This window comes from Miniopterus natalensis, chromosome 14 (assembly GCF_054644295.1).
Source record: "Miniopterus natalensis isolate mMinNat1 chromosome 14, mMinNat1.hap1, whole genome shotgun sequence".
NCBI classification, from domain to species: Eukaryota; Metazoa; Chordata; class Mammalia; order Chiroptera; family Miniopteridae; genus Miniopterus; species Miniopterus natalensis.
In genome coordinates, this window is record NC_142094.1 from 23,101,649 (window position 1) to 23,128,608 (window position 26,960).

The window sequence follows — 26,960 nt, forward strand, 5'->3', positions numbered from 1 at the left end:
TTGGTCCACGTTCTGGAGAAAGTTAAGTAAAGGTCACAGGGATCTGTTCCTAACCGACCCAGGCCTCCCTAGCTCACTGACACCTCTCCCATGAGGTCTGGATTAAATCCTGCCCTCAGGATTTGGCTGATGAGGAAGACATTTTTTTGGACTGGATATTTAAATTGTCGGTGCTTTGCTTGGGTATTAACTCCCTCACAGTCCGGGATCTACTTATTTCCTGGAGGAAATAGCCCTCAGGACATATGTGTGTCATTCTAAGGTTCCTCATCACATCCACCCAGCTGCATGGTCACGCATACATTCCTTTAACTGTTCTACATATCTAACCCCAGGCTACCTGCATCTGGACACCATCCAATTTCTTCGCCAATCGAGAAACCAAAGCCAATTTTAGACAAGTTCTACTCCAAAGAACATGCTACCAGACCCAACTCAGAGAAAACAAAATGTGGCAGAGTGTAAACGAGCAGCTTAAATTCTCTTTCGAACTTGTACTCTCAGGTTCTCCCAACGTCCTTCCTAACAGAAGAAAGAGGGCAGAGGTGATGAGCCCATTTCAGATAGAGCCAGACTGCAGCCCAGGGAGAAATACAACACAGGGACCTGCCTCTCACCACCAATCCATGCCCCACCCCCACCCCCAGGCCTGGAAGGTGCTTAGAGACACAACTGTCTGGAAATGACATCAACCCTTGAGTGATAATAGGGAATTTATCAACCGAAACATAGCGTCAAAAGAAACTTACTATGAAATGGGGCTGTGACAATTCTTGCCGTAAAGATGGTCCTTAGAGAGTCACGTTGAGATAAAAGCTCGCTCCTCTGAGGCTGGAATCACAGCTTCTTTATGCTCTTGATGATGTTGGACAAAAATGTGACCACATGCTCTCTAACGGGCTTTCCACCAACAGAGAGAACACTCATCTGCCCACCACCTTGCAAAAACTGGAGCCAAATTTCTGCTTCATTTTACCAGAGAGAGAGAGAGAGAGAAAGAGAGAGAGACTCCATCCTACCACAACAGTCCACTGAATTCAAGACTTTTCACAGAGGAAGCAAAAGACTTCCTAATCTCAAGCAAAAAATGCCAGTTATGTCCGCCCACAGGCTCCAGTGCCCTGGAGGTGCAGGGCACAGGGCTATCACAATAACCTCCCAGCTGATCTACAATTCAATTGCCTTTTGTGCAAAACTCCAGACTCTCCAACAGTTCAGATCCAAGCTTCAGTCCTGGACAGTCCGCCCTGTTTTTGCCCCAGAAGCATCCCCTGACCTCACAAGCAGACTCAGAAATCTAGGCACACTAGCGTCTGAGGCCCGGAGGCTAATCCCGTAGCTTAGTTCTGCTTGAGGGGAGAGAGGGGTTTCCAATGTGCTCCAGTGAGTGCTGCCTCCCTGCCAGGCACAGGAGGGAACGGGTCTGGGTGAGTGGTGGGAGTGGGGGCGCTCAGAGCTGATAGACAAACACAGGTTAAGGCATGTGTACCCAAGACGAGTGAGCCAGGCAGCCATAGGGTGAGCAATAAGTGCTTTACAGTAGGTGCTTTAGGTGTTGGGGTAAATGTGGAGCAGTTTTAAGAAGATAGATGTGATCTGGGATGTTGGCTAACCTGTCAGTTTCCCTGGGAAACGTCAATCTCCTTTCCTCTGCCCCTCAGCCCGAATCCCACCATCACACTTATTTTTGTGCCTAGTCCTGTCTCCTATCCCTCCACAATTTACATTAAAACAAACTTTTTATCAGCTCTGGGATACCTTGCAAATAGTATTTTATTTTGGCTTATGAGGAGCTATAAAAAGAAACAAAAGATAACATAAATCATAATGGTTATCCAGGATGTATTGTTAAACCAAAAAACTAGATACAGAGAAATGCGTAGAGAAGAGAATTTCGTTTTTATTACCACTGCCACAAATAAAAACAGCTCTACCCATGTGTGTCAGTTGTACCACATGGCATGTCTGTTTTGTAGGTGAAAAATGATGTTGCTTAGAGAAGAGCAATTGAAAGCCTGCTCTTGTCTCTCCCTGCATATAACCCAACACAATCCTTCCTGCTCCTTCACTGGGGGCAGCAGTAGCTCAGACCCCAGTACCAGGGCTGATGGACTGATGTCAGGACGTAAGCCCCGCTTGGGTAAAGAGCAGGGAAAGCAGGTAAGGTCTGACTAGCCTCAGGCATCACTCATTCATCCCAAGGGCTAGGAAAGACCAGGGTACATGAAAGAGTGCTAAATTTGTTGGAATATTAGGCCTTTATGCAGAAGATAGGATGGAGAAATGAGCCATTTTATTTGAGAATTAAAGGGTCACCCCAGAGATTGGCTGACTTGGGAACATCCAATTAATCCTAGAACATACTTTGGGAAGGGCCACACTAAGCCATGCTGGTTACCACAGAGGTGGCCCAATGGAAACCAGGCCACATGTAGACTATGATGTGAATGACACCCCCTGGAACTGTCCCTTGTAGTGTCAGTGCGTCCCTGCTCTTTAGGCCAATCCTCCAAACTATTGTCAATGATTTACCTTCTTCCTTAGCTCTCTTTCCTTCTCAGATTAAAAAAAAAAGTGAAAAATGAAGATTGCCTTGGTTGGTGTGGCTCAGTGGGTTGAGGGTCGTCCCATGCACCAAAAGGTCGAGTCCCAGTCAGGGCACATGCCTGGGTTTCGGGTTTGATCCCCAGTAGGAGGCATGGAGGAGGCAGCCAATTGATGTTTCTATTTCACATCTATGTTTCTCTCTCTCCCTCTCCCTTCCTCTCTCTCAAAAGTCAATAAAAACATTTTTTTTTAATGAAGATTTTAAAAGTACCTTCACTTTCTCCTCAGCTACATTCTTTCCCTGGTTGGACCAGAAATGAATTCAACTCTTCTACCCTAATTGCCCCTCCTAGTTCACCCCAAATACGAACTACCAGACTCCTCTATTATTAACTTTTCCCAAGTCCCATCCTTTCTCTAACAAAATATGGTTTACCAGGAGTTTCAACTGTGAAACAGCAAGAGAGGGGCTATCAAGACAGTGGAGGTGGAGGGAAGTGGGGGTGAGAGATTCATTTTCCCCATTGCCATTCATTAGCCACCCACATGTCTGGGCAATAGTCTTGGAAAGATCTTAATGCTGATGTTCAAGTTGCTCATACCAGTGAAAAGATGGGCCCCTTCCCAGCAGCAACAACCATAACACAATCACCTTACATGTGTGCAAGTGGCTTACAGCTGGTCCACGTGCCTAGATATGCAGCCGTGTAGTGCAGGTAACCCTGTCAGGCTGTTACATTTTTCTCCTTCCTTACATGAGGAAACAAGCTCAGGAAGCATGCCCAGTTCTTCTGAGTACAAACCAGTGTCCCTCTGCCATCTAAGATGCTCTCCCTAAATATATGCCAGATCTCCTAGAACATTTCAATCAGGGATTATTAACCTGGGCCCAAGGGGAGAAAAACCTCCCCAAAGTGGGATCTTTAAACTTCTTTGGGAAAAAGTTGCAGCTTTATTTTCAGTTACCTCTAATTGAAATTTTGCATTTCCTTACATTATAAATGTGGTCAACAATAGTGTTAGCAGCAGCTGTGACTTTGTCTCCGGTAGAAATCACAGACGTTTTCATATCTGTACTGTTGTTGCAAATGTGTCCAAAAAATGGTTTATACTCATCAGGACTTCAAAATTATGGTTACTATTAGGTTCCTGCTAAGTCTTGTTATAGATGCATTAATAAGTAAGCACATATATTACTGTATCACCGCTTGAACATTCTAATAAGTAATTCACTACCATTGGCTTCCTTTATAATCCTATGCATTTAAAAAACATTATTCTGTGAAAAGACCCATAGGTTGCACATGATTGCCAAAGGGGTTTATGGTGCACGTCCATACGCGTGCATGTGTGCAGTCTCTCTCTCTCTCTCTCTCTCACACACACACACACACACACACACACACACACACACACGTTGAGAGCTCCGGACATGGTTAGGAATTGTGTCTTCATCTTGGCCTGTTTACCATATTGTATTGCAGATATTTACCTGTCTTTCCTCCCTTGCTAGCCTATGAGTTCTTACAAAGCAGGAATAGTATCTTATATTTCTTTGAGTCCTCAGTGTCTAGAACAGGACTTGGCACTCACTGAACCACCGTTTATAGGGTATCTACTGTGTATAATGTTCCAGTCCCATTGGGTGAGGCAAAAGAATGGAGAAATTCAAAGGCAAGCAACGATTCATTCCTTCATTCAATCATTCATTCATTTAGAGAACTATCCAGTAGTTACCCAATGCCAGCCACTGTGGTAGGCTCTGGGAACAACAGGAAAAAAGGAGACCCAAGTCTTTATTTTCATGGAGCACCCATCCTGCTAGTGGGAAGAAGAGAAAAGCCTTCTGAAGGCAGACAAATGGGAATGAGGTCACTTGCTCTGCAGAGTCCGAGTCATGGGGGAAATGTAATTCTTAAATCTGTGTTCACCTGCTCTTTCTAGCCAAAAGGCTCCAGGGAGAAAGTTACCACAGGACTAGGACATGTAGATAAAGATGCTTGTCCCAAAGGGAAAAGTCTGTGGGGCTCGCCTGAGGATCAGTTACCTGGTGTGGTTGCTGGTCTTGCCTAACAACTTTGAGAAGTCAGCCCTCCATCGCCCCAGGTGTTTCGGGGCCCGGCCTGTCCAAAGCCAGGAGCCGATGCCTGCCCTCTCTGCGGTTCCGCTGGGCGCAGGGAGTCTGTGATGCCATCAATTAGAATGTGCGAGGTTGCCTGGATACATGGGCTTCCTTTGGCTTGTAAGAGACCAAGACTGGGCGACCTCCTCAATCCGCCGAGCCTGCGCTGAGAGGCCAGGCTGTGGGAGAGCATGCTGGGGCCACTCCCTGCATCTCTGGGCCAGGCCATCTATCTGAGGGGGAGCCCCCTGCAGGACCAGGGGGGAGGCCTGGAGCTGGACGTGCCTTACCAAGGAGCGGGAGAGCCAGGGAAAGACAGCCAGAGGACAGCAAGGCCTGGGGCTCCCTAAGACAGCATCGACCAGGTGAAATTGTTCCCCAAAAAGATGTAACCTTAAAATACGAAAAGATAAATTGTTTTCTTTAATCCTCACTCCAGGATATTTTTTCCATTGCTTTTCAGAGAGAGTGGGGGGGGGGGGGGGGAGAAGGAGAGAGACATCGATTGGTTGCCTCCTGCACATGCCCCAGCTGGGGCTGGGGATGGAGCCTGCAACCGAGGTCTGTGCTCTTGAACGGAACTGAACCCGAGACCCTTCTTTCTGCAGACTGATGTTCTAATCACTGAGCCAAACCGGCTAGGGCCAAAAGATAAATTTAATAAATCCATACAACCTCTCTCCAGAGAGATATAATCTTAAAATACAGCAAAGTTCATTTTGATTAATTTAGCACCCACCCACAGCAGTATCTCCATACATGTTGACTGAATGTATGGGAAAATAATTTCCCAGAGAACCCCAGCTCCCTCATCTGTCCCCAGCCCCAGCAGGCCTCTCTCTCACCAGGGGCCCCCTCTCTCACTCTTTTAGACTGCGGGGCATGTGATAAAGCCTCTGTAAGTATTCATTCAAATGAAATTTGGAAAATCTGTTAAAGATATTGTAGAAGATCTTCTATATCTTTCCCACTGTTGGTAAGGAATTTAGACTAGAGAGATGCTCTCAGCAACATGACTCTGTGCCCCTTATTCCACCAGCAGAGCATGAAGTGACCAAGTAAGCTTCCCAGGTGAAACATTAATGCCTCATGAAAGATTTTGGGGAAATAAAATCTTTTTTATTAATTTACTGGATTTCATATATCCAACAGTTCTTAAAACAAGTATCAACAATAACAACATAAGCCACATGTAAAATGAAAAACAGGTGCCCCAAATGACACCCCTCCCAATGACACAAGCATATTGAGAAAAATCCCTACAGCGCGCTGACGCTACTGCCTACGAGCGTGAAAAGCTTCCTACAGGCTCCCTGGCAACCAGTCCTCCTTCATCCTGGGGCTGAATACTCCAAAGTCTTTGGAGTCAACATGACAAGTTAAGGACAAGTTAGGGTAGATCTCCGGTTTATGACATGAGTCCCTCGCCCTCTCAAGTGTGTATCCACAGTAGAGGGCCCAGTCTACTACCGCGATGGCCGAAGCGCACCAACGGGAGCTCAGCCAGCCAGGCCACAGGGGCAGATCGTGCATATGTTGCCAAGTCCAGTAGCCACAAGACCCAAAGCCATAGAGAACTGACAGATGAGGCCTCAACTGAAAAATTTGCTGAAAGGGGATCTCTTGAGCCATATGCTTTGATTTTACAACTTGACTCATCTTGGGCCCAAATATGCCAAATAGAGATATCATGTAATGCCCTTGAAAACCAGTAACAAAATGCTAAGAACACCGGAGAACCTTAGGTTCTCTTTCTGCCATCCAGAAGGCAAAGTCGGCCAGAAGCTTGCCTGTTGGCCCCTGATCATCTCGTCCGCCAGAGGAAAGGTTTGTGAGCATCCAAGTCGCAGCGGACCCAACCATGAGGGCTTCCTAGTTCTCCTGTGCCTGCTGTAACCTCTTGGCCACAGCAGTGATCAGAGCTGCTCCCTTTCCACTCCCATCTTCTGATAGCATGAATGTCACATCACATTTAGGGGCTAGTTCTTTCACAGTTTCTTGCAATATCCAAGAAAAGCTATGAAAAAAGAAAAAATTAATAATCAGCACTTACATATGGAATCAGCATATTTACAAATTGTCAATCTAGTTTGTTGCTCCCAGCTTGCTTCTCAAGGTTCTAGAACAGCTTACACAGTTTTTAAAAATAGCTGTTTTAATTTTACCTTTTATTGAGTAAATACTGATACCAGAGAATATTCTAGGTGTTTCATATACAGAACATCAAAGTATAACAAAAGTAGTTTGAAAATAATTATTACTATCTTTACTACATAAATAAACTGACACTCAAAAGTTAAGAAACTTGTCCAACTTTGTACAGCTAGTCAGTTTTCAATTCTCTTGAGTAGACCTAGAAATGAAGCTGCTGGGTCACAGGTGAACTCTATATTTCTCTTTTTTAGGAATTGCCAAACTGTTTCCCACCAGCATTGCATCAGGCCTCCAATTTTGTCACATCCTGATCAACACTTGTTACTGTCATTTTGTTGTTATTGTTGTTACAGCCATCCTAAGTGGATGCGAAATGGTGTTTCATGGTTTTTATTTGAATTTTTCTAGTGACTAATTATATTGAGCATCTTTTTGAGTGCTTATTGGCCATTTGTCGACTTTCTTTGGAGAGATGTCTATTTAAATCCTTTGCTCATTTGTTACTTGGCTTTATTGTTGAGTTGTTTTAAGTGTTCTTTGTATATTCTAGATATAAGTCCCCCATCAGATATATGATTTGCAAATATTTTCTTCCATGCTTTGTTTTCACTTTCTATGATATATAAAAATTTTTAATTTTGATAAAGTCCAATTTACCTATTTTTTTCTTTTGTTGTTTATGTTTTTAATGTCATATTTTAAAATATCGTCTAATCCAAGGTCACAAAGATTTACAACTATGTTTTCTGTTAGAAGTTTTATAGTTGTAGCTCTTAATTCAGGTCTTTGATCCATTTTGAGTGAATTTTTTACATGGAGTGAAGTTGGAGTCCAACTTTATTTTTTTTCTGTGGATATCCAGCGATTGCACCATTTGTTAAAAAGAATATTTTTTCCCCATTGAATGGCCTTGGTATCCTTGTTGAAAATCAGCTGTCCATAAATGTATGGGTTTATTCCTGGGCTCTCAGTTCTGTCCCAGTGATCTGTGTGCTTATCTTTACGTCAGTACCATTCTGATTACTGTAGCTTTAGAGTAAGTTTTCAAATAGAGAAGTATGATGAGTTTTGGGTTTTTTTAGCTGTTGGGTTTTTGTTTTTTTATGAGTTCTTCAACTTTGTTCTTCTTTGAAGATTGTTTTGCATTTGCATATGAACTATAGGATCAATTTGTTGATTTCTGCAAAGAAGTCTGCGAGAAATTTGATACTGATTATGTTTAATCTGACTATCAATTTGGGGAAATATTGCTATCTTAATATTAAGTCTTCCAATCCATTAACATGAATGTCTTTCCATGTATTTAGGTCTTCTTTCATTTCTTTCAACGACGTGTTATAGTTTTGAATGTACAAGTTTTGCACTTATTTTGTGAAATTTATTACTAAATATCTTATTCTTTTTAATCCTGTTGTAAAAATTGTTTATTCCAATAAGTTTTTTTGTGTGTGCCTGTGGATGCCTTAGGATTTTCTATCTGCCAAACCATGTCATTGCAAACAAAGAGAGTTTTACTTTTGCCTTTCCAATATGAATGCCTTTTACCTCTTTTTCTTGCCTCACTGCCCTGGCTAGATTTATCCCTGATTTTCCCCTTGAGGTCACATATTTTCGGTCCAATTCTTACAAACCTATCTCTCCTTGCATCAAGATTCAACTGTGAGACAAAAATCACACAACCACCTGGAGGCAGCATTACAAGCCACACAGTGTTCAATAGCAGCGGTGAGAGTGGACACCCTTGTCTTGTTCCTGATCTTAAGGGAAAAGCATCCAGTCTTTCAGCAGTAAATATGCCCACTGTGGGCTTTTCACAGATTCTCTTTATCAGGTTGAGAAGTTCCTTTATTCCTAGTTGGTTGAGTACTTTTTATCTTGAAAGGTTTTAGATTTTACCAAATGTTTTGTCTGTACCTATTGAAATGATCATGTGGTTTTGTTCCTTGGTCAAGTATTGGTTCAAGAGAGAGGCTTGTAAGCACCACAACAAAAATATGTGACCCCAAGGGGAAAACCACAAGAAGAGACCAGTCAGTTACTTTGAACAGTTAGCTAGTGATCGAGGATGACAATAATATGCTCATGTGCACATTTCAACGTGATTGAAAATTTGTATAAGCTTGTTAATGCTTTTCCTCTCCACCAAAACAAAATGTAAAACACTAAACGAAAATAAAAATTATAGCCGTCATCATTGAAGCCTTTGCGATGTGCCACGCACGCTACATACACTGTCTAATTTCATCCTCACAGCGACCTACGAGGCAGGCGTGGCTCTCGTCCTCACTTTACGGGGGTAACACACTGGGTTCAAACTCGTGTGGCCTGGCGGGGCTCTTAACCCTTCCGTCCACTTATTCTGAGTAAGAAAATTATAGCCAGTTCATACTAGACAATGTTCTATGTTATACAAAATAGTCAGTTCTCGTTGCTACCCTGTGAGGTCAGTTAAAAAACACTGCTTGGCCCGGCCGGGCGTGGCTCAGCAGTTGAGCATCGAGCTAGGATCCAGGAGATCGGGGTTCGATTCCTGGTCGGGGAACATGCCCGGGTTGCAGGAGGCAGCCGATCAATGACTCTCTGATCACTGATGTTTCTCTCTCTCTCTCCCCATCCTTTCCTCTCTCTGAAATCAATAAGATATGTTTAAAAAAAACCAACCTATCGCTTGTATTTACTGAGCACTGTGGGAAGCACCTTCCACCTATGAAGCCATTGATCTTCATGGAGCCCCCTGAGGTGGAGATTACCACTGCCCGCCTTTCACAGACGGGAAGCTGGGGCTCAGCCTTTCCGCCGGCCCTCTCCCCGCGCCCTCCCCGCCTCCCCAGCACTCACTGAGGGTGCAGCTTGTACAGGGTGCCGTCCACGCCCACGGTGATCCTCAGGCGCTCCAGCCCCTGGTCTTCCCTCCGCTTCTCCACGACGGCAGCCATGCCGGCGCCGCACAGCTGGGCCGCCCGCCGGGACACCGCGCCACACACCTCCTTCACCACCACGCTGTCCTCACACGTGCTGTCCAAGCCCAGCTGCTGCAGGATCCTCCTGACCTGGAGGAGCGCCAGCCGATCGCTGCAGGCGGGCGGACAGCAGGGCGTCAGGACCTGCGTGCGGGACCTGGAAGCCGTCCCGCAAGGCTGCCAGCTCCCCCCCAGGTGTCCCAGCAGGAGGCAGGAGAAGCCGATCCAGACAATGGCTAAGTTGGGGCAGAAAGTCTTAGAAGGTGAGTCTTAAGTTGTGCCACCCCCAGGGAGTCCCATCACCCTAAAAAATAAAGCGTGAGAACCTCTTATGTTAGGCACGTTCAACTGTCTCACCTCCCTAGGAGCTTTGATTCGTTTCAGCAACCAACACATCAGGCAGCCTTTTGAGAAGAGGAATCTGAGGTTCAGTGTGCTGGAGACTCGCCCACAGAGACTAGGGAGCAGGGGTTCAAACACAAACACAAGCACACACAGGCCCTCTCACACCAATCTGCCCCGTCCCCCGCAACGTGTTAGCTCTGGTGCCCGGGCCCATTCCGTTGGCCAACTTTCCTTCGTCACAGCTGCTCTGATTCTGTGCTTTCTCTTTCCAACCGGACTCCACGCTCTTTGGGGGTGAGACTGTATTCTCAGCAACAGCCAGCACGGGGCTGTGTACGTTCAATGGGCAAACGACTAAATGAATACACAATGTATAATCAGTGCATGGAAACCTGCAGGGCCATAGCACACGCACAGAAGCACCCATCGTGGGGACCTGTTAACCTCGAGTCTAGACCCTGCTTATCTCACAGTGAACTCACAGGGCTCTGACTCCCAAGCTAAACAATACGAAGCTACAGCCTTGACTGTCCGGGTAACACCCAGGAGGAAGGGTGTTATCAAGAGAGAACAACCGAGAGACAACCTCTGTGGCCAAGTAGCAGATTCAACAGGTAAACGGGGGTGTAGCCAAACAGCAGAATCCTTTGGAGACCTTAAAGATGAGTTTGCATGACAATATTTAATGCTGCCCAGCTGGGCATGGCTCAGCGGTTGAGCGTGGACCTAGGATCCAGGCGATCAGGGTTCGATTCCCGGTCAGGGCACATGCCCGGGTTGCGGGCTGCAGCCGATCAATGACACTCTCATCCTTGATGTTTCTATCTCTCTCTCTCCCTCTCCTTTCCTCTCTCTGAAATCAATAAAGATATTTTTTTTAAAAAAAAGAAAGAGTTTTCTTTGTTTCCTGAATGATTTTTGGCTTGCTGGTACCTGGCTATAAAGACCAGGAGAATTAAGTGAAGGGAAGCCAGCGGAGAGAAATTCCAAACACAAAGCCTCTGATCACATCCTGGGCTGGAAGGAAAAGCAGTGAAAGCGACACGTGTGTATAATCGGTGGTGGTGGGAACTGGGACTATCTTTTAAAAAGTGTGTCCACAGGGAAATGCTTCCTTTAACCAAATGCTTCTGCTCCTAAGGAAATCACTCATGAGGTGCAAATGACTATGTGTACAAAAACAATAATTATGGTGTCACTCAGAACTGCAGAAATTTCTTAAGTGACAATCTAGCCATCTTATACTAAAGGGAAAGTTTAATAAATCATAGGATAGCAAAAGAATGTAACAAGATGCAGCCATTTAAAATAATTACACCAAAGAATTGATCTAGGGGAGTTTCCAGAAGTATTTCAGCTAATAAATGCGAGAGTGATAGCATTAAATTATAATCATTTTACAATCTCTAGTGAAATCAGATTTAGGCAATGAGCATCAATAACTACCAACATCATAAAAGAGAGGCAGATAACATCAATGCACCTATGAAATAAATCTTGTCTAAAATTCAACACTAAATCTAACAATGGATCTGGGTCTAACTGTGAGTTTGAAGGAAATATAAGAGACAGACGAAAATGTTAAATACTACAGGCAGCAAAATCTATAACATAGGAAACTCATAGGGCAAAAAGATAGTCTCTTCATCAAATACATTATGAGGTGAAACGAGAGAGAGAAGGAAGTCTATTGATTTAAAAAATGTATCAACCAAATACAGTGTATGGACCTTGTCTGGATACTGATGTAAACTAATTTTAAAAGCCATTATTTTTAACCTTGGCTAGGTAGCTCCATTGGTTAGAGCATCATCCCGACAGGCCACAGTTGTGGGTTTGATCCCCAGTTAGGGAAAATACAAGAATCAACTAATGAGCATAAATAAATGAAACAACAAGTCAATGTTTATCTCTCTCAAGTCAATTTTCAAACAGCAACATTTTTAGGCAATTTGGGAAATGGGAGCACTGACTGAATATTTTGAGATTAAGGGTTTATCATTAGCTATTTTGGGTGTGATGATGGTACTGTGGTTATTTTTTTTAAAAAAACCTCATATTTTAGAAATATATTTTGAAATACTTATAGGTTAGCTGACATAAAATGTAACAGTTTAGGAACCTCGGGGCCCAGACAGGCTGCTGGCCCCTCAGCTGTGTGCACACCCTCGGGCTGTGGTCCTGATGCAGCTGGAGAGAGGGGGCGGCCTCAGGAGGAACCCCCCGTCTGATCTGGCCTTGCTGTTTTTATTTTTAAGTCTCAGACCTGCCTAACCCCGGCATGACAGCAGCACATCCAAATCAGCGCCTCTCACACTGAGCGGGGGAACTTGGCCACATGTTACCTTTCAATCTGGGACAGGAACTTGGTTTCAAAGATGCCCCTGGTCCGGAGGCGCTCCGAAATCTGCCCTCGGAAGAGGAGACCCTGCCTGGTCAGGTCAATCAGGATCTGCCGCACGATCTCCCCCAGGTACATCCCACTGGTCATTTTCTCATATCTGTTTGGGAAAGAGGGGCAAGGTTGGTAAGAGCAGGAAAATCGGTGCTGATGAATGGCTCCAAAAGGACCGTGGGCCGGGGTGTGGAGGCGCACCCTTGGCGTGCGCCAGCTGCCTGGTTCGCAGTGTTTCAGAGCAAGCGCAGGCCGAGAGAGATGCAGCGATGTGGAAAGCCTGGCTGTGGAACCATGTTGACCGGGCCCCAGGCCCCAGCCCTGCCACATGCTAGGGCGCGACCTGGGCAAGCACTAATCTAGCCTCTATGAAACATATATGCATAACCACCATGGACACAGACCGCAGTGCGGAGAAGGCCTCGGAGGGTGGGGGGGATGCCGGATTGAGGGCATCAATGGGGGGAAGAAGAGGACACCTGTAATACTTTCAACAATAAAGATACATTTTTAAAAACACAGGGAACAAAACACTGACTGCACAAGACTGCCGAGAGGCAAGCATGCAGCTTTCAGCAGGCGCTGAGCAGAGGCTAGTCCCTCTCCTGGCCTCAAAGCCAATTCCCCTTAGTTTGTACTACAAATCTGTCCCACTGGAGATTCTCGAGGCTTTATATTTGAAGAAATCTGCTCCGCTAGAGATTCTGCTCCATGAGGTAATAACGTTTATACTGTCTGCACACACCAGTGGTGCTCAGAAAGCGTTACCTCCCTGTCCCCTTTCCATCGGGCTGTGACACGGGGGAGGCAGCGAGAGGAGAAGGTGCTCTGTGACCAGCAGGCGCTGACCAGGCAGCCGGCACTGCTGTGAGTGGCCGTCATCAGTCACAGTGACGCAAGCTGGACTGCCGCTGCCTGCAGGGCCAAACGGAAGGCGGAGCGTGCCTGAGGCTTGGGTGCTGGACTGGTGTGTTCTCTTCACTGCTCAGGCCCTAATGTGAACCCAAGGAACCCAAATGAAACAGACAGTGATGCCAGCAAGTCCCAATGTGCTGCCTCACATTCTCTCTCCAAAAATGTAAGCTCCAGTGGGTTCAGACACAGAACTAAGTCAGAAGGAACTTGCCCCTTGAGAAGCACCATGATATTTGGATGCCCCAATGTGAGATTTAGAGATAAATACGTTTATCTGATTTTTTCTTTTTGGAGCAATCCCTGGTCCAGCTGGGCTTACCACAGCTCGCCTGCCTTCCAGCTACAAAGCCCAGTGCCAAAGGAAGGTGAGCGTTCTCAGTTCAACCATTACCAAGGCGTTTGAGGCCCAGGCATCCCATTGCATTTCTTCACCTGTTCAACTTCTTCACTTGAGTATCACCCATCATGACAAATCTATTTCATTCTTACTCTATTTATTAAGACACTGAGTTTAGTTCTGACCTGATAGTAAAACATTTACTCTCCCGTACATTATAGAAAGTTTGCCTGGCCGGTGTGGCTCAGTAGTTGAGCGTCAACCCATGAACCAGGGGGTCATAGTTCAATTTCTGATCAGGGCACATGCCCAGGTTTTGGGCCCGATCCCCAGTAACGGGCGAGCAGGAGGCAGCCCATCAATGACTCTCTCTCATCATTGATGTTTGTATCTCTCCCTCTCCTTTCCTCTCTCTGAAATTAATGAAAACATTTCTTTTAAAAAGAAAAAGGTTGCCAGCCCCTGTTCTAATGGACAAGCCCAGGTTAATGGTCAATTCCTAGCGTGATAGCTCATCCCTATTTACTCCTTTCTCCCCTGCTCAGGAAGGTGGGTATTTGAGAATGCAAGGGAAAATGCACTATTTTTTTTTAAAAAAGAACCATCCATTATTTTCAGTGTTTTTCGTACGGTTAGGCATTGAAATACACCTCACAAGTGATTGTCACCCTGTTGGGACATGACATCATGACTGAGAACCAGGACTCCCATTCTTCACCTGCGGCCACTTCCTCACCCAGCACAACACGTCAGCCACCTGGCAGCCAGCTCTTGGCAGGCGGAGGATGTTACGTCTCAGGCGGAAGCCCATCCTGAGAGGGCCCACGGGGCCACCCTGCCCCTGCTCTATGACACCCGACCCACAGACAGCCTCTGCCTCGCTTCCAAAGCCACCACTAGCCCGTATGGTGTCCCATGGGAATTAGAAAAAGGCAACCCTTCTTACTGCTTATTGAAAATTTGTCACAATATTTTGCTTCTGTTTAATTAAGATAATACAGTGACATCTGATATACAAAGCTATAGTGTCGATGATATGAAAATGGCACACACGCACACACCCCCCAGATCTGGAAAAGCCGTACGTGCACAACCTGCGTAAATGTACGCATCGGCCTTCTCACCTCTGTTTGCCGGGATTCAAGGACCCCTCGTCCACCTCCCTGTCATACTGGGTCCGGATGTCGTCTATGCAGCCGTTATCGCCAAACCCGCCCCACTCCGTGTTGATGCACATCTTCCCGTCGTCGCCTTCCACCGTCTCGATGTTCCTCATCTCCTCCATGTAGCACATGTTGCTGCCTGTTCCTGGAAGGAATCGTGAAGAGGCTTCAGTCTGTGGAAGACACCACCGGGTCTTAAAGAGGCAGCAGAGTGCAGGGGACAGGGACCTAGGCTTGGAGCCAGATACAGCTGGGTGCGGATTCCAGCTTTACACCACTGCTAAGTCACCTTAGGCGAGCATCTCATCTTTCAGAGATGCAGTTTCTTCATCTGCGAGAAGGAAACAATACCTGCCTTACGGATTGTTATGAAAAGTGAGATGATGTTCGTCAGCATCTTCCACACGTTAAGTATGCAATAAATGGTGATGTCGTCATCATCATCACCATTGCTAAGTTATAGGTACACAAAGTGTGCTTCCAAGTCGTCGCAGAGTTAGCAGTCAGAGCTGGACAAGGTTTGCACAAGCTAATGTTTGGCATCTATAAGCCACCTTCTTCTCTTTTGCCTATTACCTGGCCTCAGAACTATTCTCAACACAACAGTCAGGCAACTATTATATTTAATTAAACAAGTCTCCCCCCTTTGCTCTCCTAGATCTAACCCAATCCCCTGCATAGATGAGGAAATTCAAGTCCAGACAGAATAAGTAACCTGCCCAGGGTCACAAAGTGGGTAAGAGCTAGAGTGAGATGAAACCTCTTACTTGGCATTGAAGACATCTCAGTATATTCCTACCTGCTTGTTCCACCTACTACTCACCTCCAGGAACCCTAGACAACCAACTGGAACGACTTTCACAGATTGTCATTACTTAACCTGTGCCAGTCCGTTGGAATGCCTTTCGTTCCCATCTCCACTTGTTCAGCTCCCACCCTTTTCCCCACTTTTTTATTAAAAAAATATGTTTTTATTGATTTCAGAGAGAGGAAGGGAATGGGAGAGAGATAGAAACATCAGTGATGAGAGAGTCATTGATCGGCTGCCTCCTGCACGGCCCCTGCTGGGGACCCAGCCCGCAGCCTGGGCATGTGCGCTGACTGGGAATCGAACCATGACCTCCTGGTTCATGGGTCGATGCTCAACCACTGAGCCACGCCAGCTGGGCTCCCTACTTCTTAATGAGAATCATCCCACTGGAACCCACCCTAGCCTTAATCACTTCCAGACCTCTCCCAAAGACCCTGAAAATGCCTTTATCACCTCAAGGCACTCCCTTCTCCTTCCATCTCTTCCCTGTGCACCCTGATAGCCAGAAAAGGTCAAAGAACAGGAAGTTGTACATTAGAACCAGCCTCAGGCCAACATGATTCAACCTTGCTCTCCTTCCTCCCAGGGTGACCTGTTCCAAGGCCCTCATCTGAAAGTCCCCTCTTTTTATATCATTCTCCTTCAACAGAAAGAAGAACCTTGGCTTAGTAACCTTAATGAAGAAAGATACTAGGTAAAGACAGGAATTAGGAAACCCAGTGTCCCAATTTTAACTTCATCTCTGCTTTGGACAAAGCCAGCTTCAGAGCCTCTGTATAATGGAGCAATGCCTTCCCTTCCCCTGTCCCTCACTATGCTAAAAAGGAACCTCCAAAGAATCAGATGGGAGTAGGCCAATGGGACATGCCTGAGCACTTACCCGCAATCAGGCCAATCTCACAATTAGGATCTTCATAGCCACAGGTCATCATGGTCCCCACTGTGTCATTCACAACTGCAACTATGTCCAGGTCAAACTCCTACAAAGGAAGCAGCTTTACTGTAGGCAGAATGTGCAAGCCAAACAGACTCAGGAGGGGCATATCAACCCAAGGTGAGGGTGGGGGTGAGAGACACAGGTCACAGTCATAGGTCTGGATGTAGGATGGTGGAGCAGAAGGGTCTGGGGGAACGGACTAGGTCAGGCATGAGCCTCAGCACCATATCGTACATTTCTCCTCTTGATGGCTTCCCTGAGCATGTCCACCATGTCCTCCTCTTCACAGTCAGTAGCCTTAAAGCCTTTGGTCCACTCAATGAGTATCCCCTGAAAGAAAGGAGGGGAAATTCATTTGAGCAGTAGTTTTCTGGGACCCAGGGCACGACCTCAACATTTAATAGGTAGTTATATGTGTGTGCTTTTGACTGCTTCCATTTATGCAGCACTAACACTAGGCCCAGAAGCAATACAAAGCATGATGCTCAGACGGAGTCTACTGCTGAGCGGAATAATTGCAGCAATTCATATTCCATCATTGGTCAACTTGTGTTCTCTGGCCCTGACTGCACAGAACAAAGGCCTGGATCATAGTGATCCCACTTCTAATCTAGCCAAGGACAGATTAAGATGTGACTAAAGATAAAGCTACAGAATATTTATCAAAGCAGTGTTCCACAGTAAAACACTAGAGGCATCCTATCATTCCAACAAAATGGATCTATCATCTTGTACATCAATATAGGAAACGTCATATAGCCATAAAAAAATCATGCTGTAAGAGAACACTGGATGTTAGAGAATGATGTTCACCACACACTAAGCAAACACACATTAAACAAATGCAGATGGCGGATCATTCTATTACTCTTAAAAATCAATCAATCTCTCCTTCTCTCTCCCTTCTGACAAAACATCTGAAACAATGCATATTCCAGGGAGTTGATAGTGGTTTTCTCTGGGTGCAAGATTATGAGTGCCTTTTAGTCTCTCCTTTGTTTGTCTATATTTTCTAGTTTTCCTAAAATTAGCATGTATCATTTTTATAATACTAAGAAAAAAGTATTTTTAATTTTTACAAGGAAGCAAAGGCTATCTGTTAGCTGGGAATAGCAGTTAGTCTAGCCTCAGACTCCACAGCTGAGGTGGGGTGAGGGCAGATAGAGCTGTACCATCAAGGCCTGGAGAGTTCCTGGGATAGGAGAGGTGAGCAGCAACTCTGAGGGCAGTGCCCCCTGTCAGACTGGACAACCACCTCACCTGAGGCCCTCAACCCAGTGTCCCTCCTCTCCACAGTCTGGAAAACTGGGCTCCCTTGCTCCTTTCCTGGTGGATATTTGTAAAACATTAGAGATTTACTCCCAATTGAAAAATCTCTCTTATTAGTTGCAGTTACACAAAAGTAATGCTTTATTTTAATCTCTTTTTTCTCTCCAGCCATCAGTGGCTTTGCTTCATTGGTTTCCTCCTTCCTCTAAATTGTGTCTTCACGAACCTGTCAGAACTTCTGAGACAGGCCCGAAGGCCCAGTGTCCTGGGTAAAAAGGAGCAGCTAGCTGTGTCTTGTAGCCCATTGATTGTTCAGGACCATGGACAGCTGCACATGGCTTCACTCCCCCACCGTGTATTAATTTTTAAAGGCAGCAGTAATACAGGAATGCATTACCCTTGTAAAAAATTAAAGTCCCCTTTAACTTCTCATCCCCCAATCTGAGAGCTAACCTCTAGTATCACTCTAATATGAATCCTTCCAGATCTTTTGCTGTTTACATGTATTTTTAAATAAATTTGTATTGTATGTGGACTTCTGCAATTTGTTTTCCTCACTTCATAATGTATCTCCAGACCTTCCAGGTCAGTTAATATAGATCTGATACATTCCTTCACTGAGTGAAATATCCCTCAAATATAATTACACAAAATTTAAAAATCCGCAAAACATCACTATATGTTAAGTACTATTTTTATCTCCATTTTTCAAATGAATAAACCAAGATCCAGAGATGTCAAATCACTTGCCCAAGGTCACACAGCCAGTAAGTGGAGAAGCCAAGATTCAAACTGAGATTATGAGATTCCAGGCCCATGCACGCTCTTAACTAGTGCACTCTGCTGTCCCCCCACTAGGGAGGAATTCTGTGAGGCTCTTGGAACAGTGTCTGACACAGACCAAGCACGACAGGTGTGTCTGTTAAATAAAAATCAAGTAATCAATCCATATGATTGATATACTATACTTTATTTACTTAGTCTCTATTGCAGACATTTGGGTTGTTTCTAATTTTTCATGATTAGAAAGCAGTGTTGTAGTGAACAGCCTCATTTACTTCTCCTTGGGTACATGTTTAAGAAATGGAATCTTGAGAAGTGGATCTTCTGGCTCTTAGCATTTTGGCATTTTTAATTTTCAGAAATCAGCCTTATTACCAGATAATTCAGTCTTTTGACCCCTCTCTCTCCATTCTCTGAGCGGCTGGAAGCCTGCTGAAGCATTTGTTTTTATGGCATCCTCAGAGCCCCAGAGGGCTGCATTTCAGTTCTGATTTTGTACCTACCCATCAGATGAGCCCTGCATGCCTCAGTTTCCTTATAGGAAAAAAGGGAAGTAGGATAGAAAGTATAGTGTAATGTACACAATAAGGGTAAGTTTTATTTCTTGATTGGGGGGGGTGATTATACACACATGTAGGTGTACCGTGCATTATAGCCAAAATAGTTTAGAAACTCTGGTATGGAGAGCAGGCCTCCTGGCCTCTGGGCCCTGGTCTTGGGCGGTGGGCCGGGCTGGAACTCTCCACCACCATTTATAAGTTTGGCAACTTGGACAACTCATTAAGCCTCTATGTGCCTCCATCTTCCTCAGCTACAAAATAGTGATTTAGAACAGTGTGTATATTTACAGTGGAATGTTATTCAGCCTTAAAAAGGACAGAAATTCTCACACATGCTACAATATGGATGAACCATGAGGACATTATGCTAAGTAAAATAAGTCAGTTACAAAAAGGACACAGTATGATTCCACCTAGGGTCGTCAAACTCATAGAGACGGAAAGTAGAGGGTGGCTGCCAGAGGTCAGGGGCAGGGGTGGATGGGACGTGTTTGCTGAATGGATGTGAGGTTTCAGTCCGGGAAGATGAAAAAGTTCAGAAGATGGGTAATGATGATGGGTGCACAACAATGTGAATGTGCTTAATACCAAAAAACTGCACATTTAAAAATAAAGTGCTAAGTGTTACGTTACGTATACTTTACCACAGCTTAAAAATGATAAAAATATAACAAAACTAAAATAGTGTGTATCTCATGGAGACACTGAGTGAATTAAACAAAATCTTAATAAGTCTTTGGTGCCATTTTATTATTATTATTATTATTATTATTATTATTATTATTATTATTGTCGTGAGCCCTCTGGTTGACCTGCTGTGCTGACCAGAGCTCTCTGCGCAGATTCAGGAGGCGCACCCTGCTTTATGCCTGGTTGATGTGAGCCTGTCAGAGGGGGAGAGCGCTCCCTGCTCCATGAGCTGGTGAATGGTGTGTCTATCCAAGAACCTCAAGAAAGACCTTGTGATATATGTTTCTAAATTATTATGAATAATGTATTAAAATTATTATCCTTGACATTCACCAATGTCAATTAAGTAAGTGTCCATTTGATAAAGTCCTTCTGAGAGTCTCATGTCAGGAAAGAAAAGCATTTTTTCTGATGCACCAGCAAGCTTCCGTTCATCAGACAATAAACCCCACAATCCGCTGTGCTTCCTGTTTACCCTGGCTGCCCAGAAAGACACACATAACATTACTGCCTACGTGTCACAAGGGGCTGTCACTGGTCATGACCTCTTTCTACCTCTCCACTATGTGATTTGACCTCTCTTTTAACAGTACTCTTACGCACATGTCCCTTTATTGTATATTACCCTCAATTCTTTTGTGAACTTCAATCCAAAACCTAATAATGAAAAATGCAACATCATAAATAGAAAAATTAAATGGTTAAAATTCTCAGTCATGTGTCCCCAGCCGCCCTGACCTCAGGCCCCTACATAAGATGAACAGTGTCTCAGAGGCACCTTGAGATCCCCCTGGTGGAGCAGGGCAGCCCCTGGGCTGGCTGTGAGTGTGGGGGGCTCTTACCTTATCGATGCCTGTCTGCCTGCAGGGAAAGGAGAAGGTGAAGCCCAGAGGCAGCTGGGCCCCCTTGAGGCCCATGTAGTCCAGGAAGTCTGCGATGCACTGCACGATGTGGTCAAACAGCTAGGGGAGAGGGCGGCGGTCACACCGGCTGGCAGGGCCCCGGGTGGCAGGCGGGCGCCTGGGAGCCCAGAACCCTCAGCCCGCCGCTTACCTCCTCGCCGGTGCCCTGCATGATCTCCAGGGGGATGGCGAAGATCTTGTTGTACATTCGCACTGACCTCCGCCCACTTCTGATCTTCACCAGGAGGACTCGGAAGTTGGTTCCCCCCAGATCCAGGGCGAGAAAATTTCCTTTCTCTGCGGTGGAGAAAAGAGGCTCCGTGCCACCAGCATGCGCGGAGCAGGGGCTCGTGGAGGGTCATTGTGGGGGGGGGGGGGAGCAGACTCAGAGCCGCCCTCCAGGCTCAGGGCCAGAGGGGCGGAGGTCCCCGCGCAGTGTCAGAGTGCCTGGCAGGCACTCAGAGCCTGTCTGAGGTCAGCCTGCTTGTCCTGGCATCTGCTAAAGGCCACACCCGACACCTATGCGCCAGGAGCCTCTGAGGGTGAACCAGGCCAGGCTGCCCTGAGTGCAGGGGACTCTGGAAAGTGATTCCATCCTGTCTGTGTGGCTAGAGGAGCCGCTTACCCCCTGAAGAGAACGGCTCTTCCCATCCCCGCTCTCCCTCCCCGGATTCCCACACCCCACCTGACTAATAAGAAACCATATCGAGTTCAGCCCTCAGGGGCATCACGTATCTCACTTCTCCCGCATCGCAGGGCATCAGCCTGTTCTGTGAGGCCCCTCGCCCTGCTCTCTGCCTCACTCACCCTGCCGCAGCCACACTGATCATTTTGCTGTTCCTTGAATTTACCAAAGACATAACCCCAGCCGGTCCCCAGCCAGCTCTCTTTCCCCTCACCCTGCTCTATTTTTATTTACAGCACCTGTCTTACACGGCATCACACGGCCTTTGTTTAGTGTCTGCCAGCCCAACAGAACGTAAGCTCCACCAGGGTGGGGACTGTGTTTCCCTCACTGCTCTATCGCCATGACTAGAACAGAGCCTGACGTATAGTAAGTGCCTAATAAAACTCTGAGGGATGAAGGCAGGAGGGTAAAAGGGATGAAGGAATGAATAATTGAACAGCATCTTTACTGCTCTCAGTTTTTTCCCCATGGAGGCTCCAAGGTCATTGGCCCTGGAAAAGATCTTTGTTGTTGAGAGGTCCAAAGTACAGCTGTGTGACCTTAAGTATGTCACCTACCCTCTCTGAGTCTGTTTTGGCATCTATAAAATGGAGCTCATTCTCTCTTTATGTAACATACAGAGTGGCTGTGAGGATGGAAGAATGAAATGAAATGTTCACAAGCAAACTATAAGCTATAAAGCATTAGATGAAGGTCATCGTTTCTGGGTGCAGTTCATGAGGTTCAAAGAGGTGGAGTAACTTGTCTAAAGAACCGACTCCACTGTGGAGTGGCTCCCCTCAGCTGAGCAGAGAGGACCAGGGGTGGGATGGGGCTTGGAAAAGTCAGGGGCAAAAAGTGACGAGGGGAGAGCAAGAGAGCCAATCCTCGGGAGAGAAGAGAGGCGGAGAAGCCGGCAGGAAGCCAAGCCAGACAACTCCACGTGTCCAAATGGCAGCTCCCGGGGACGGCATCTGGGTCTTCTGTTTGCCAACAACATGGGGCACACTCCATGTTCTCAACGACACAGACACACCCCCCCCCAAGGGAGGTATTCTCTCCCTGCAAATGCCTTGGGTCAACCACGGAAAAAAGGTGCAGAAGGATTACTGACCTACCGTACCCCCCACCCGCCACCCGCCATTAGAGACGTGGATCCAAAGCTCTTAAAACAAAAAATCTAACTGGATCGTGGGAGTTTTGGGTGGCCCTTCAGAAAAGAGAGCTGTGCCCGGCCCACCTGTGCCATCTGGCATCCCACAGACGTAGGTGGGCAGCATCTTGACTGTGGCCCGCAGGTGGGTGTCCCTCTTCAGCCCGTACTCGAGCTCAGCCCGCATCTTGTCCCGCACACCCACGAGCTGCTCTCGGGTCAGCCGGAACAAAGCCAGCACCCGGTCAATCTGCTTCCGCTGGGCCCGCACGCGGGAGGCCACCGCTGTCACCATGGCTGCCCCCTTGGTGCTGCCGCTCTCGGACAGGAGGAAGCGCACGTCACAGTTCGGGACCAGTTTCCTCACCACCTTGTGCAGACGTTTTGGGTATCTGAAGGCAGGGGTGATGGCAAAATACATAACAGTCATACAGGCCCAGGCTCAGCCAATGGGACAGGCACGGGGTAGCAGGGGCCAGGTCCTGGGAGCCCTGCTGGGCCTGGGCTCACTCCTTTGGCTGCCAGATGGTAGGGGGCAGGGGGTGACTGGGGGAGGGACTGGGCAGCTAGCGCAGTGGAAAGGACACTTGAGAGACTCAAGGAAGTGGCTATTTTACCATTAATGTTTCAGCTAGCAGGGCATGTCCACGCATAACGTATTGGCCAAACATCGTCTCTGCCCAAAGGGGAACTTTCTTTCCCCAGCTCTTCCAGGTGTACCCACCTGGCCTCCAGCACCTCCTCTACTAGCCAGTGGGGCTTCTGCACTCCCTCCTTCTGGGGAATTCTCATTTCCACATGTTCTCCTACCAGCATCCTTCATGTGAACTTGGCAATCTCTGTCATCCCGATTTTCCCCCATCTATAACTGGGTGTATTTTTCTAATCTTACCACATAGTAGGTATTCAATGGTAATGGATAGATAGATGGATGGATAGAGGGATGGCCAGACGGCTAAACACAGAAATGGATGGCCTTGCTAGTCAGGCAACTGTTTCTTTAAGAATGACCCCCCACCCCAAAGCAGCCCAGCCAGCTAGCTGGATGCAGGCTCTGAATTCTGCCTTCCCCTGAACCCTCAGAACGGGGACTCGTCGGCAGGGTGGCCGGCAGGCGGCACTCACTGAGGGTGTATCTTGTAGAGCGTGCCGTCCATGCCCACCGTGGTCCGCAGCCGCGCCAGCTTCTTATTCTCCCGGAGACGCGTCAGGATGGCTGCCAGGGCCGCTGCGCAGAGGTTGGCTGAGCGGAAGGAGACGATGGTGCAGACGTGCTGGACCGCGACGCAGTCGGCCTCTGAAGGCTCCAGGCCCAGGTCGGTGAGGATCTCTCTTGTATTGGCAAGGCCTTCTTTATACCTGGCCAGGGGACAGGAATGACAGAACCACCCTTTTCCATCCCATGGGAGGCCCCCTCGGAGAGCCAGCTTTCTCACCTCTCAGGATGTGAAAATAAACAGGCCGGCATATAGTGATATAATAACAATATCAAAAATGATCCTAGGAGCTACCATTTATTGAGCACTCGCTATATGCCAGACACTTGTCTAAGGATTTGACATGTGTTAACTCCATGCTCACAACACTCCTGGGGGAAATTTTGTCATTACCCTGTTGTTCAGAAGAGAGACCTGAGGCACAGAGAAGGTAAGTAAATTGTCCACAGTCACACAGCTAGTAAGTGTAAGGGCCAGGATTTGAACACAGGTAGTTAGATTACAGAGTCCATCCTTTTAACTACTTTGTACTATACTTCCTTTCACTGAAACTCAGTCCTTGCCAAACTCTGTACAAATACAGACTCTGGGAGTCACGTGCCACTTCGCTGAGCTCAGAATCTAAACTAATTACAAAGCTCAGGGCAATGCCAGGGTTTCTAAGCTGGAGGAACAAGATCCTGAGTTGACTGGGACCTGGCCCCCTTGCACGGACCTGTGTATGAGGCCTCAGATCACCAAAGCCAAAGTCATTCCCCAACAGTACCAGGTAGAGAAAACTCTTGCTAACTCAGGAGTTATTAATTTGGATTCCATGCTTGGGCTTTTCTGGGTTCAAAGATGCCCTGATATTATAGGTAAAATTGTATGCAAATGTACCCTTTGGGAATAAAGGGTCCGGAACTTGAATTAGATCCTCAAAGGGGTTTGTGACCCTAAAAACTGTATATATCACCACTTTAGGGAGGCAGAAGGCAACAAACATGAGGAGTGCGTAGACCTCCGTCAACAGAATCCCAGGCTGATGGAACCAACCAGAAGCCACATGGGAGTGGGTCAGGCATTGCTAACCCACCTCAGGTTGTGAGAGGTCTAAAGTCACCCTGAGGAAGAAGGACCATCTGGTCCCTTCTGTAGCAACCTCATGAGAAGACCACGCCTTGGCTGCCCACCCTAAACTAACCCTCTGCGGTCAAGGTGGGGGGACGCAGCCAGCAGCTTACTTCTCCATGGCAGCCACATGCCGCGTTTCAATCTTGCCCTTAGTGTGGAGACTGGAGGACCTCTTGCCGCCAAACAGGAGGCCTGCCTTGGTCATCTTCACCAAGATGAGCCTGACCAGTTCGCCGAGGTACAGGCCGCTGATCATCTTCTCAAACCTACAATTTGGTGAACAGGTCAGTGGCAGAAAACCCTGTGGTTGTGCAGCATCCTTTCCCAAAGCCAGGAGCATGAGCAATGGAGGGACTGTTCCACAGATCAAGAGGCCTGGGAAGGGATCACACCAGGCGCTGTGTGACTAGGCCTCCAAGGAAGCAGGGTGTCGGGGAGCACTGGAAACACAAATGAGGAGTTTGGCCGATTCCTGCTTCCGCTGCTGCGCTGGCCTGGCCTGTGGCCACTCATCCAAATGCGCCCAGAGGTCAAGTCCCGTCATCTGGCCCACAGCTGAATCTCCCCTGCCTCACACACATGTGCTCCGGAGATATGGACTGAATTGGAATTAGGGTTATGACCAAGGCAAATCCATGTCCTTGGCCTCACTTTCCTCACCTGCCCAGTGAAACTGAAATGCAAACCTGGCCTCATAACTCACTGTGACGACCAACGAGTCACAACTAAAAAGCCTCCTGGGCATCACATGTCCCCGAGTGACCAGGTATCCCGCGGTGCCATGCCCAGATTAGAGCACCAGGGTACTCACAGTTGCTTCCCCGGGTTGAGAGAGCCCAGGTCCAGGTCGCGGTCAAACTCCGTGCGGATGTCTTCCAGGGCGCCATCGTCCCCAAAGGCCCCCCACTCGGTGCTGATGCACATCCGCCCCTCGTCGCCTTCCACCAGGTCAATGTTGCTCATGTCCTCCATGTAGCACGCGTTGGTGCCAGTGCCTGAACGAGGGACCAGAGAGAAGATGCAGAGACGAAGGGCTCCGGGCTGGGCAAAGCAGAGAGGCCGCTGGGCTGCCCGGGCTCTCTGAGGGCACCAGAGCGCTTTGGATCCACCGGCCCGTTCTCAAAGAGGCCAGCAGCCTGGGCAAGCCCGGGCACATGGAAATGAAGGCAACGTGTCAAGTCTGTACTTCTCAGGGCGTCAATGGGCTGCTGTTACAATGAAGTCAATTGTGAACACGTCCCTAATGAATATGTATGAAAGCTGGCAAAGCACACTTACAAAGAGAAGTTAACCTAACTTTATATATTTTTTAAAGAATTACCAACCCACAGTAATTTTAAAAAGCCTTTCCCTAAGTTATTTAACCTCTTTTCTATTTGATAATAAAAATATTCTTTATTCATGACCTGCCACAAATTGTTCCCAGCATAAGATACATCCTTACCTTTGACAGTGATTAGCTATCACATAAGAAAGCAAAATTTCATTGTTCCAATATAGAATCTCTCCGAGGAAGTGCCTCCCACACTCAAGCATTGGGGTGTGAGCGGAAATGTTTCAAAATTAAATACAGGTGGTGGTTACAAAACTGTAAATTTACTAAAATATGTTGAATTGTACTAAAATGAGAAAATTTTTATGCCTCAATAAAGCTGCTTTTTTTTTTTTTTTTTTAAAGCATCTTTCCTGGCTGATCTTCTGGTCTAAGGATTTTAAAGCCAACATGAGAAATAAGAATGCACAGAAGCAAAATGTAATACAATATTTGGGAAAAGCTTTCTCAGGAAAGCATGGGCAATGTTCAGGCGTGGCACCGATCCTAAACATCATCACTGTGTGGGGCTACCTGACACAGTCGCTAAGACAGACACAGTGGCCAGCAGCCGAAGCCGTGGCTGGCATGTGCCCGTCCATGCGGAG

The 26,960-nt window shown here is 46.8% G+C and overlaps 1 protein-coding gene across 1 annotated transcript in view; it reads right to left on the reverse strand.

The window, feature by feature from the left end:
• Nucleotides 1-6,541: 6,541 nt before the first annotated feature.
• Nucleotides 6,542-26,960, reverse strand: part of HKDC1 (hexokinase domain containing 1) — a 34,229-nt gene continuing 13,810 nt past the window's right edge. Inside the window, exons 7-18 of the mRNA XM_016198428.2 lie at nt 25,852-26,035; nt 25,151-25,306; nt 23,836-24,069; nt 22,798-23,102; nt 21,042-21,187; nt 20,831-20,950; nt 16,921-17,016; nt 16,630-16,729; nt 14,900-15,083; nt 12,474-12,629; nt 9,662-9,895; nt 6,542-6,686 (exon numbers count right to left, since the gene is read on the reverse strand). Of these exons, the coding sequence (XP_016053914.1) occupies nt 6,542-6,686; nt 9,662-9,895; nt 12,474-12,629; nt 14,900-15,083; nt 16,630-16,729; nt 16,921-17,016; nt 20,831-20,950; nt 21,042-21,187; nt 22,798-23,102; nt 23,836-24,069; nt 25,151-25,306; nt 25,852-26,035 (2,060 nt within the window). The remainder of the gene's footprint in view (nt 6,687-9,661; nt 9,896-12,473; nt 12,630-14,899; nt 15,084-16,629; nt 16,730-16,920; nt 17,017-20,830; nt 20,951-21,041; nt 21,188-22,797; nt 23,103-23,835; nt 24,070-25,150; nt 25,307-25,851; nt 26,036-26,960) is intronic.